Here is a 12,666-nt window from a genome sequence, read left to right as displayed (position 1 = left end):
CAGTTAAAAGAGGTTTCCTTGTAGATAGTTCAGCTACAGACAAATCACCCTGTAGAGAGATCAGTTAGAAGAAGTTACCTTGTAGATCGTTCAGCTACAAACAATTCACCCTGTAAAGAGATCAGCTAGAAGAAGTTACCTTGTAGAGAGTTCAGCTACAAAGAAACCATCATGTAGAGAATTCAGCCGCAAACAAATCATGTGTAGAGAGTTCAGCTACAAACAAATCTCCCTGTAGAGAGATCAGCTAGAAGAAGTTTCCTTGTAGAGAGTTCTGCTACAAACAAATCACCCTGTAGAAAGATCAGCTAGAAGAAATCACCTTGTAGAGAGTTCAGTTTCAAAGAAGCAATCATGTGAGAGTTCAGGTACAAACAAATTGTCCTGTAGAGAGATCAGCTAGAAGAAGTTACCTTGTAGAGAGTTCAGCTACAAAGAAACCATCATGTAGATAGTTCAGGTACAAACAAATCACCCTGTAGAAAGATCAGCTATAGAAGAAATCACCTTGTAGAGAGTTCAGCTACAAAGAAACTATCATGTAGAGAGTTCAACTACAAACAAATCACCCTGTAGAAAGATCAGCTATAGAAGAAATCACCTTGTAGAGAGTTCAGCTACAAAGAAACCATCATGTAGAGAGTTCAGCTGCAAACAAATCACCTGTAGAGAGTTAAGCTACAAACAAATCTCCCTGTAGAGAGATCAGCTAGAAGAAGTCACCTTGCAGGGAGTTCAGTTACAAAGAAATAAACCATGTAGAGAGTTCAGCTGCAAACAAATCACCTGTAGAGAGTTTAGCTAGAAACAAGTCACCCTGTAGAGAGATCAGCTAGAAACAAGTCACCTTGTAGAGAGTTCAGCTAGAAGAAGTCACATTGTAGAGCTACAAAGAAACTACCATGTAGAGTTCAGCTGCAAACAAATCACCCTGTAGAGAACTCAGCTACAAACAAATCACCCTGTAGAAAGATTAGCTAGAAGAAGTTACCTTATAGGGAGTTCAGCTATGAACAGATCACCCTGTAGAGAGTTCAGCTACAAACAAATCACCCTGTAGAGAGTTCAGTTACAAAGAAACCACCATGTAGAGAGTTCAGCTGCAAAAAAATCAATCACTCTGTTGAGAGTTCAGCTAGAAGAAGTCACCTTGTAGAGAGTTAAGCTGCAAATAAATCACCCTGTAGAGAATTCAGCTACAAACAAATCACCCTTTAGAAAGATCAGCTAGAAGAAGTTACCTTGTAGAGAGTTCAGCTACAAAGAAACCACCATGTAGAGAGTTCAGCTGCAAACAAATGACCTATAGAGAGCTCAGCTAGAAACAAGTCACCCTGTAGAGAGATCAGCTAAAAACAAGACACCCTGTAGAGAGTTCAGCTAGAAGAAGTCACATTGTAGAGAGTTCAGCTACAAAGCAACCACCATGTAAAGAGTTCAGCTGCAAAAAACTCAATCACCTTGTAGAAAGATCGGCTAGAAGAAGTTACCTTGTAGAGAGTTCAGCTACAAAGAAACCACCATGTAGAGAGTTCAGCTGCAAACAAATCACCTATAGAGAGTTCAGCTAGAAACAAGTCACCCTGTAGAGAGTTCAGCTAGAAGAAGTCACATTGTAGAGAGTTCAGCTACAATGAAACTCCCATGTAGAGAGTTCAGCTGGAAACAAATCACCCTGTAGAGAACTCAGCTACAAACAAATATGCAGTGTAAAAAGATCAGCTAGAAGAAGTTACCTTGTAGAGAGTTCAGCTACAACGAAACCACCATGTAGAGAGTTCAGCTACAAACAAATCACCTGTAGAGAGTTCAGCTAGAAACAAGTCACCCTGTAGAGAAATCAGCTAGAAACAAGTCACCTTGTAGAGAGTTCAGCTAGAAGAAGTCACGTTGTAGAGAGTTCAGCTACAAAGAAACCACCATTTAGAGAGTTCAGCTGCAAACAAATCACCCAGTAGAAAGTTCAGCTATGAGCAGATCACCCTGTTGAGAGTTCAGTTAGAAACAAGGAATCCTGTAGAGAGATCACCTAGAAGTATCGCCTTGTAGAGAGTTCAGCTACAAACAAATCACCATGTAGAGAGATCAGCTAGAAGAAGTCACCTTGTAGAGAGTTCAGCTATAAAGAAACCACCATGTAGAGAATTCAGCTGCAAACAAACACCCTGTAGAGAACTCAGCTACAAACAAATCGCCCTGTAGAAAGATCAGCTAGAAGAAGTTACCTTGTGGGGATTTCAGCTACAAACAAATCACCCTGTAGAGAGTTCAGCTACAAAGAAACCATTCTGTAAAGAGCTCAGCTGCAAACAAATCACTTGTACAGAATTCAGCTACAAACAAATCATCCTGTGGAGAGATCAGCTAGAAGAAATTACCTTGTAGATAATTCAGCTACAAACAAATCACCCTGTAGAAAGATCAGTTAGAAGAAGTTACCTTGGAGAAAGTTCAGCTACAAAGAAACCATTTTGTAAAGAGCTCAACTGCAAACAAATCACCTGTACAGAATTCAAATACGAACAAATCACCCTGTAGAGAGATCAGCTATAAGAAGTTACCTTGTAGATAGTTCAGCTACAAACAGATCTCCCTGTAGAGAGATCAGCTAGAAGAAATTACCTTGTAGAGAGTTCAGCTACAAAGAAACCACCATGTAGAGAGTTCAGCTGCAAAGAAATCATCCTGTAGAAAATTCTGCCAGAAACAAATTTCCCTGTAGAAAGATCAGTTAGAAGAAGTTACCTTTTAGAGAGTTCAGCTACAAAGAAACCATTCTGTAAAGAGCTCAGCTGCAAACAAATCACCTATACAGAATTCAGCTACAAACACATCACCCTGTAGAGAGATCAGCTAGAAGAAGTTACCTTGTAGATCGTTCAGCTACAAACAATTCACCCTGTAGAGAGAGCAATTAGAAGAAGTCACCTTGTAGAGTGTTCAGTTACAAAGAAACCACCATGGAGATTTCTGTAATCAATATAATATTATGTGACCGGATTTGCGAAAAGGGGTTTTCCACACACATCCAATTCCGTAAACGTTGGAGACCATAACTCAGTGTTCAAGTAACATATTAACCTGAACATTTCACCACGTACTCAGCTATAGTGGTGCTCACCACTGTCCAAATTTCAAGGCAATAGCTCTTTCCAATCTGAAGTTATCAATTGTCAAAGTTGGCAAATTGGATGTGTGTGGAAGACCCCTTTTCGCAAATCCGGTCACATATGTATTATACAGTATAATATAATTTGTACATTTACTAATAAAATATTTAAAGTACATCTACTTCATCTTTTCTTCTTCCTGTAGTAAAGAAAAAAACATAGGTTAAAAAAGTCCCAAAGCTGGCCATAGGCCGGCTTTGGGGTATATAATACAAAAAGAAATGAAATCTAATCCAAAACAGCCAAGCTGTAAAAAAAGTGTGCGGCCCTCAGAAAGGCTATGGTGAAAAAAGATGTGAAATCCAAGGTGGCGGCCAAGAAATGGCTGTGATGGTAGGTTAATGGTAAAAATTTTAATAATGACAATTTAGGTAAATTTTGTGAAGCGGCACAAAAATTCACCTGAATTGTTGTTATTAAAATTTTTACCATTAACCTACCATCACAGCCATTTCTTGGCCGCCACCTTGGATTTCACATCTTTTTTCACCATAGCCTTTCTGAGGGCCGCACACTTTTTTTTACAGCTTGGCTGTTTTGGATTAGATAACATTAACTTGATGACAATGTCATATAACAGTAATAGTATATCACATCCATGTGTGTCAACTGTAAGGCATGGTCCAACCTGCCCAGGAGGATTTGCTTGCATTGACTCTCAGTACCTGAGTAGTGAACAGGTGTCTTATTGCTGATTCACTGGGTATACATAGGTGTAATCATGGTAGCACGTTGGCTGAAAGCTTTGTGTTCATCTATAGCTACTTAGTGTTAGAATGCACAATGCAGCATTCATAGTTTATATAGCGTTGGGTAGCTACATGTGTAGTATGTGAATGGCCCTGCAAAAGCAGAGCATTCATATGTGGCTCATAACCTCTAAACCATGCAATATTTTCAGGTGTGAACAGAATATCATTCTATTATGGCCGTTGCAATTATATATAGTTATGGTGAATCCAAGGGCAACCTTTGTTATTATAAAAAAATAATTTGTTCATTATGCATAAGTTACAGAACACAAAATTTCGCTGCAATACTGAAATAATCCCTGTGGATTGTGTGGTATGTAGTATATAATACCCAAATGGTCAATTGGTCGCATCATGATATCCAGACTCTTAGAAGAGTTAAAGGTCAAACATAATAATTATGAGCATTTGAATGGATCCACGTACGTAGGTTCTGTGTCCATTTGTTCAAAAAGTTGTAACCTTGTCAAGCAGTATAATAATTTTGTGTACATGTGCAGGTCAAACATAGAACATTGATTTATTCCCACAATTGATTTTGGTCTGAGCTTGTATAAAACAAACAAAGGGTGGTACCACTACCTCATCTACATGCAAGTTGCTTTGATGAAAGTGGATTGCTCTTGTAGAAGTGCAACCACTTCCCAGGATACATTTCAATGTACACCAGTGTACATTTAGATGTCTCCCTAGCCTGTGTTGAGGTATACATGGCAAATGTATCCTCTGGAATTCCTTTGATCTGAGATGTGAAAGTGCTACACATGCCCACAATTAGTGTCCATACATTTAACCATGCATAATTATGGACTTTGCTTGTTGCCTAAAATTAATGGCCACAGGTGAGACTGCATGACTTTTTACTGTAATTATTAGAGTGGAACCTCCCTTATCTGGACCTCTATTATCTGTGCATCTCCATTGTCTGGACAGCCCAAAATAATCTTGTGGCTTGTAATCTAGATCCACCCCAAAAACACCTTCACTGTAAAAAAGGCACGCCCTAGAAACTACAAGTACCTGGAACCCAATGTAAAAAACAAAAAGAAAAAACAGCTTAGCTAAAGTGAAAAGTAACTGGTAACTTAAAGAGCTGATATCTGAAGCGGCCAAGAATACCATTACTAAAGTTTAATCCATGCAAGAACACCTTGGCTATAAAACAGGTGTATACATGAAAGTAACTGGCAACTGAAATGGCTGATATCTGAAGCGGCCAAGAATGAATGGTCATATACAACTAATTCAAAAATTTAACACTGAACCTTTATAATTCAGCTGTGTTCTATATTCACTCTTGCTGCATCGTAAAGTAATTTCTTTTAACTCTAATTGGCTGGTAATTTGGCCGCCTTTTTTAATAGTCAGTATAATAGAGCAAAAAAAGGCGGCCAAATTACCAGCCAATTAGAGTTAAAAGAAATTACTTTACGATGCAGCAAGAGTGAATATAGAACACAGCTGAATTATAAAGGTTCAGTGTTAAATTTTTGAATTAGTTGTATATGACCATTCATTCTTGGCCGCTTCAGATATCAGCCATTTCAGTTGCCAGTTACTTTCATGTATACACCTGTTTTATAGCCAAGGTGTTCTTGCATGGATTAAACTTTAGTAATGGTATTCTTGGCCGCTTCAGATATCAGCTCTTTAAGTTACCAGTTACTTTTCACTTCAGCTAAGCTGTTTTTTCTTTTTGTTTTTTACATTGGGTTCCAGGTACTTGTAGTTTCTTGGGCGCGCCTTTTTTACAGCGAAGGTGTTTTTGGGGTGGATATCACTCATTTTTGTCAGTAATAGACTCTACATTTGGTAATTTTTTGGCATTTAACATTAATGCAGAATATTATCTTGGAGAGTCAGTAAAATCCATACATAATAATGATTGTTTCATAACACTGTAAATTCGGAAGTATGAATTTACGGTGTAGTATGACTGTTCTATTAGAGTATATTTATTTTTACTGCCTGCACGTAATGAATATATCTCATATCCGTGCATGTTAAATGCTTCAGACACCTAATTAAACTTGCAAGTGCCTAATTAGTTCACAGTTGCTACACAGCCATAAATACATTTGTAATTGTTATCATCATAATCATTTATCATGTTATAACCATTTTTTAATATTTTGGTCACAACTTCAGGATTAGAGCAGCAGAGAAAGGAATAGAGGACTCAACCATCAAGACTTGTATATGGGAGATGGAACAGTATTGCGATGGACAATGCCGGTACTAACCCCTCAAGGGTGTTGCAGTACAGTATAGATGCAAGACCAGAGCCTCGATCGTCACCTTTTGACTGTGGTCACAACTTCAGGATTGGAGCAGCAGAGAAAGGAATGGAGGACTCAATCATCAAGACTCGGGGAGATGGAATAGTATTGCCATGGACAATGCCAGCACTAACCCCTCAAGGATGTCACAGTGCAGTATCGATACAACCACTCCAACCAGTGCATAAGACCAGAGCTCGATCATCACCTTTTGACTGAAATTTTTATACTTGATGAAGCAATTAAAACAAAAAAGTTGTAGTACTTATACTTTCCTGAGGGATCATGCCCCCAGAGTCCCAGACTCCCTTGCCTGTTCAGCAGAATAATAGGATTGAGCCTTACTACCACTTTCACCTTTATTCTTGGCCTGAATGTACATATCAGCAACATAATACAGTAGCTGTAGATAATGCTAGTTAATGCCCCTAGGCAGAGCTATAAGGGTGGGAATTTTTCCCTACTATCATACTATCATAGTAGTTCTTCTCGCAGTTCTTTGCCTGGCCATCATCAACTGCTGTCCATCAACTGCTGTCAAAACATTAGTCTCGTCCCCCAGACCCTTCCTCAAGCATGCTTATCACACAAAAATACCTTAGTTTAGCAGTGCACAAACAATTATTCATTGACAGCTTATACTATAATAAAGTACACTTACCGCATTGTTGAACCATGTATACCACCAGAATCCACCAGATTGACAACTAACACGTGATCTATTTAGGGGAAATCTCGTTGAAAGTCCCTAATTACCTTAAGCGGACACTCATGATACGTGGTTTAAATTGAATGGTTTAAGAATGTAACTGGATGGTGAGGCGTACTTTAATCGGCTCGACTTTACTGAGAAACTCGAGCCCCTCGTGAGAAACTACATCGCTTGAGCAACGCTTGAAAAAGTAAGAGTCAAGCCAGAATACTGATGATATATGCCGGTCTTGAATGCTAACGAAACGAGGAGTGAAGTTTGTGCAACGTGTCACATCGCCACACACTGATTCACCGTGTTTGTGCGATAGGGTTTTTGGACCTGTCCACCAGATGTTGAAAGGAAATTCATTCCACCACATGTTGAAAGGAAATTCATTCCACCACATGTTGAAAGGAAATTCATTCCAACTTTTGAAGTTATTGGTATACTCATTGTTGGGGTCCATGGGGAAATCGTTGATCATTTACCAGTCAGCTGTAAGTAATATCACAATAGAAGGAAAGGAACCATTTCCATACCCCTATGGCATACTGATTTTCCAGGTCAGTTTATGTACACTCAACCACAGAAATGTAGAACTTTGGTTGCAGGTGGAAAATAAACACCTTTTTACTCAGTTACAAGAGATTCACCCAGCTGGGATAAAATGTTGAAGTGAATGTCATTAGTACCTACTTGCGGTTCATCAGGTATTGGACAATTCCAAGTGTCCAGATTATGCAGTTGTCCTCATGTTCAAGTTTACACGTTTAGGCAAGTTCCACAACATCCTATAATCTATTACTATATCAGTGTGGAATAATGCTTATATAATATTTTTCATATTCCAGGCTTTAGGTACGTGTATTGTATTTAACACCTGCTTGTTGGTTTTTGCAGGCCATCTGGTCATACTGGTTTATCCACCAGCAGTTGAATGTGATCATGGTACATATGTAAGTTGAGACCATGCAGGAACAAAGATACAGGTGTCATGATGACTTTCAGGTCAGTTGACATTCAGAGGAATTGTATTATTGCAATTGTTCTTTTTGTAGTTATCAATTATCAGTGACCAGTTTGTGATAGCGTACTTTTGTTTGACCAATGACCAAATGTTCTGGTTTACATGCTTACCCAACAGTTATGTTACTCACTTAACCTGCATATGGGATATATGTATTTTTTAGTTCATTTTGATTATTTATCCTTTATTGGTACAGCCTGGCATATCGATTTTTTGCACATTATCTTTTAATTCAGTGCCTGCTGGATTGTTTCGTCAGATATCGAAACAGATGTCTTTGGTGTTGCGACCGATGTTCCAGGTCAGTTTGCATGTGTGTTTAATTTAAGGTTGACTTCAGTGCCTGCTTATTCTTTTACAGGTCTCGGTATTGAGTGTCATGAATTTCAGGTCAGTTGACGTACAGCAGAATTGTATTATTGCAATTGTTGTTTTTGTAGTTATCAATTATCACTGTATACTAGTGATGTGAATTTGCAGGTCAGTCTACTCAGATGTATCAGGCATAGTGTTGATGGGTTCGAACAAGTATCCAGTGTAGACTGTAGTGGCATCAAGGGTGTTAATTTCCAGGTCAGTTTACATGTTGTGATGTTAGTGATTTTTTCCTAGTACCCAGATGTTAAGTGTATTGTATTTAATGCCCACCTGTTATGTTTTTAAATTATGGTATATCAGTGTAGACAGTGCAACAGTAAGCCTTCTGTGTTGTAGTAACTATTTGTTTCATAATATTATGCTGTTGTCCCGAAATGGAACAATTTTTGGGCAACCAGTGTGAAGTCCAGTGGTACAAACATTGTATTATAACCAAGTTGTGATAGCGTACTTTTGTTTGACTAATGTCCTAATGTTCTGGTTTGACTAATGTCCTAATGTTCTGCTTACCCAACAGTTATGTTATTCATTCACTTAGCCTGGGATATAATTTTTGTTCATTTTGATTATCCATGCTATTATTGACACAGCCCGGCATATTGATTTTTTGTACATTCTCTTTTAATTCAGTGCCTGCTGGATTGTGTCATCAGATATCGAAACAAGTGTGTTTGGTGTTGCGACGGATGTTCCAGGTCAGTTGCATGAGTGTTTAATTTAAGGTTAACTTCAGTGCCTGCTTATTCTTTTACAGGTCTCGGTATCGTCATACTGACATACAAGAAATCATCACTATTGTTGGAACTATTTTTAGTCAAGTCTTGATGTGATGTTAATTAACGTTGTTACACATTGTTGTATGTTTACCATATGGCAAGAAATTATCATGGCCATCATGAAATTTGAATATTGTGTAAGTTGTGTGGAACAACCCCAACTCATACATGGTCACTGGAAAACCACGAACCACATTCGAGCCACAACACCACCAACCACATTTGAGCAATCCATTACAAAATTTTGTTGCACCATTTGTGTGTGCATAATACTTAATGAAAGCCATAACACAAGCTACATGGTACACACTACATAGAGGTGGTAACCCCTAAAGGCTTCTTACCTTTTGTATTCACCTTACCGGCCTTTGTGGTTAATCTATTAAAAATTACATGTAAATAGAGAATTGAAGAGTATGCTTAAAGCACCTTCGCTAGTGATCTTGTTCTTCAAACCATAAGACAACTGGCGATTTACAAACGCTCGCATGGGGTGTGGTACTAAATGGAATTTAAAAGATTTCTGCTTAAAACGCCATCCCTAGCGAGGGGTCCGTAACGCAGTACTTAGATTTGAGATTTGAGAAATCTTAAGAAAGATTCAAGATTTTGACTGAGATTTGAAAAGATTTTACAAAATTTTAAGATTTCAGTTAAGATTTGAAATACTTTTAAATACTATGTTGTGCTGTGGAGCCATGTTCTGTGCCTGGTATGAGTCGAGGTACGAGTCTACTGAAGAGGCTACTCTTTAGCTATTGCAATACTGCATACTACCAGCAATAGAGCTTAGTATATGTGGCTAATTTGCCTAGTTAAATTGGTGGCTTTGCCCGCTGACACGTAGCAAGTTAGCCTATAGCTAATGGAACTGTTCCCAATGCATCTATACAGTTACCTCACATAGTAAGTAATCATGACTAAGAGCTAGCTCTCCTTGTAGTGATCTCAGTAGTGATGAGAAAACGCCTAGATCTTGAGTTGTACATACTTCATTTGTACTGAGCAACCAAGATAGTGACATAGCAAACTACTTTAGTGCTGATCACTGTAGCTAAAGCATTCAATCAAATCAAATAGCCCTGCATGCGCACATAAGCTCAGTAAATCTCACACTAGAGTTGGCAAAGCTTAATTATACTATTATTAACTACTACTTTGCCCTAGATTTTCATGCCGCACATGTATAGCTGTATTATAGTACTGTATGCATCAAATAATATGTCTAAAATCATCATGTTTTGCCATGTCCATGCAAGTTGTGTACATTTTAGCTATATCATTATTTAGACATCTCTTGCAACTGCTGACAGTTGGACTGCATAATTGTCTCGATAATTGTGTACAGGAACTTCAGCATATCAATGGTGTAGTTGACTTTATTATTATAATAATTGCAAGACCTCGCACAGCGAGTATAAATGCAATATACAAATCAAAATATATAGCTACAGCTAACTAATTACAATTTTACAGTTCATTTATAAGAAGGTTGTTAACCACGGTGATAGATAAAGCTTCAACAGTCTCTGGTTGCAAGTTGTTCCATAGTATAGCAGTGGAAGGAAAGAAGCTGAATTTATACGCATCAATTCTAGTGAATGGCAGGGTAAGTTTGTACTCATGACCCCGGGTAATTCCTCTATTAAAAGTGATACATTCTGGTAGAGTAAGGTCCACAATATGATGAATAATTTTGTACATCATTTGGAGTCTTAACATATTTCGACGATAATTTAAACTGTTCCATTTCAAGGTAGTTAGCATTTGTGTTACACTGCTGGTGGAGCGAAAATCTCCAATAACAAATCTGGCTGTGCGCCTTTGAACAGCTTCTAGCTTGTCAATATTACATTGGGTGTGAGGGGCCCAGACACAAGTAGCATACTCCAGTATGGGACACACATACATCAGGTAAGCTTCAGCTTTCACTTCACACTGGCATGAAGACAGATTTCTTCTCAGGAAGGACAAGGTATTGTTTGCTTTCTTACATACTAAATTTACATGTGTGTTGAAAGTAAGCTTGGAGTCAATCATTACTCCCAAATATCTAGCTTCATTTACACACTTTAGTGGTTTATCATATAATAAGTACAACTTCTTGATGATCTGTTTCAGTGAAATGTGTAGAACTTCACATTTATTCACGTTTAACATCATTAACCACTTATTTGCCCAAAGCTGTAAATTATATAAGTCTTGCTGAAGAGTTTCTTGATCGATTTGATTGGTTATTGGTCTATATAACACACAGTCGTCTACAAAAAGACCACAGAATGATGATATACACTCTGGTAAATCATTGATATAGACCAGAAACAATAAGGGACCCAACACTGTCCCTTGAGGTACACCACTAGTAACATTCACTGGGTGTGATATACAACCATTACATACAACTCTTTGACTACGGCCATTAAGAAACGATGAGATCCACTGAAGAGTGGTTCCCCTAATACCATAATGGTGCAACTTGTGTAACAGAAATCGGTGTGAAACCTTGTCAAAGGCTTTACAGAAATCCAAGAATATGACATCAGTTTGTACCTTGTGGTTTAAATTTAGAGCAAAATTGTGGATAGTTTGTAGTAGCTGTAGTTCAGCGGAACATTTTCCACAGAATCCGTACTGACATTCTGAAAGAATACTGAACGTTTCAAGGTGAGACATGATATTTGAATAGACAACATGTTCAAACAATTTACAACACACACTCGTTAATGATATTGGACAATAATTACAAGGGTCATTTTGACTGCCCTTCTTAAATACTGGGGTCACTAAAGCAGTTTTCCAGTCATTAGGTAACACACTTTGCTTTAGAGAAGCACTGAACATAAGGCCCATACAGGGAGCAACCTCATTTGCCAATTCCTTAAGTAGTTTGGGTGGAATACCATCTGGGCCCATTGCTTTATAAGGATCTATTTCACCTAATAACTTTGCAATACCTGCAGTGTCTACTTGTATAGCGGGCATGTCTGGGTACTGGGCATTACCCATGTCTGGTAATATGGCATTATTGTCTTGAGTAAACACAGAATAAAAATACTCGTTCAGTATATTAGCTTTAGCAAGATCTGTTGAATACATTTTTCCTTCTTTTTCAAGCATGGGGATTCCTCCTGGGTCTCTGCGTAAGGATTTAACATGCTGAAAAAACTTTTTCTTTCTACCACTTTGGTATGAATCGTAGATCATTTGGTGCATGTAATCATTGTAAGCTTTCCTACACTCTTTCTGCATCTGTTTTTTGAGAAGTTTGTAATCTCTCCAATGTACTGCAGATTTAGATCTCTTAGCTAAATTGTAACATTTTTGCTTTCTTCACCGTAGTTGTTTAATTGATCTATTTATCCATGGTTTCTTACAGATCCCTGATGCCATTTTTGAAGGGACGAATTCATCAAGAATTAACTTGCGGTTGTCACGCAATGAGATCCACAACTTCAGCAAATGTGGAATAATATGATATCAAAGATACCACACAATTAGATTTTACACATAGATTCCACACTTATATATAATATAACTTATAGTGCAACTGTCTTTGAGACTGTCTACCTGAGTTAGCAAAGTGATATGGA

At 38.0% G+C, this 12,666-nt stretch overlaps 1 protein-coding gene across 6 annotated transcripts; it reads left to right on the top strand.

Moving 5' to 3' along the window:
* Nucleotides 1–6,652: 6,652 nt before the first annotated feature.
* On the top strand, nucleotides 6,653–9,201 carry LOC136239248 (uncharacterized). Of its 6 annotated transcripts, none has more exons than XM_066029977.1 (9): nucleotides 6,653–7,103; nucleotides 7,224–7,458; nucleotides 7,507–7,669; nucleotides 7,796–7,903; nucleotides 8,159–8,223; nucleotides 8,284–8,312; nucleotides 8,403–8,495; nucleotides 8,931–8,995; nucleotides 9,055–9,201. In XM_066029977.1, the coding sequence occupies exons 4-9, from the start codon at nucleotides 7,890–7,892 to the stop codon at nucleotides 9,128–9,130; spliced, it is 342 nt and encodes a 113-aa protein (XP_065886049.1). In that variant the 5' UTR covers nucleotides 6,653–7,103; nucleotides 7,224–7,458; nucleotides 7,507–7,669; nucleotides 7,796–7,889; the 3' UTR covers nucleotides 9,131–9,201. The 6 variants fall into 6 exon arrangements, 5 of the variants coding, with proteins under 5 accessions (XP_065886049.1, XP_065886048.1, XP_065886051.1 ...); XM_066029976.1 differs by having other exon boundaries at nucleotides 6,653–7,169; XR_010693388.1 differs by having other exon boundaries at nucleotides 6,653–7,458; nucleotides 7,954–8,223.
* The last annotated feature ends 3,465 nt before the right edge of the window (nucleotides 9,202–12,666 follow it).

This window comes from Dysidea avara, chromosome 11, assembly GCF_963678975.1.
Source record: "Dysidea avara chromosome 11, odDysAvar1.4, whole genome shotgun sequence".
Taxonomy (NCBI): Eukaryota; Metazoa; Porifera; class Demospongiae; order Dictyoceratida; family Dysideidae; genus Dysidea; species Dysidea avara.
The sequence above is the reverse complement of the archived record's forward strand: the minus strand, read 5'-3'. Positions and strand labels throughout refer to the sequence as shown.

Bases quoted from the DNA above. Each gene is read 5' to 3' on its own strand.
- LOC136239248 (XM_066029977.1), top strand. The intron at 8,313-8,402 runs GTCAGTTGACGT...GTGAATTTGCAG, and splicing joins TTGAGTGTCATGAATTTCAG to GTCAGTCTACTCAGATGTAT. The intron at 8,496-8,930 runs GTCAGTTTACAT...CTTTTAATTCAG, and splicing joins TCAAGGGTGTTAATTTCCAG to TGCCTGCTGGATTGTGTCAT.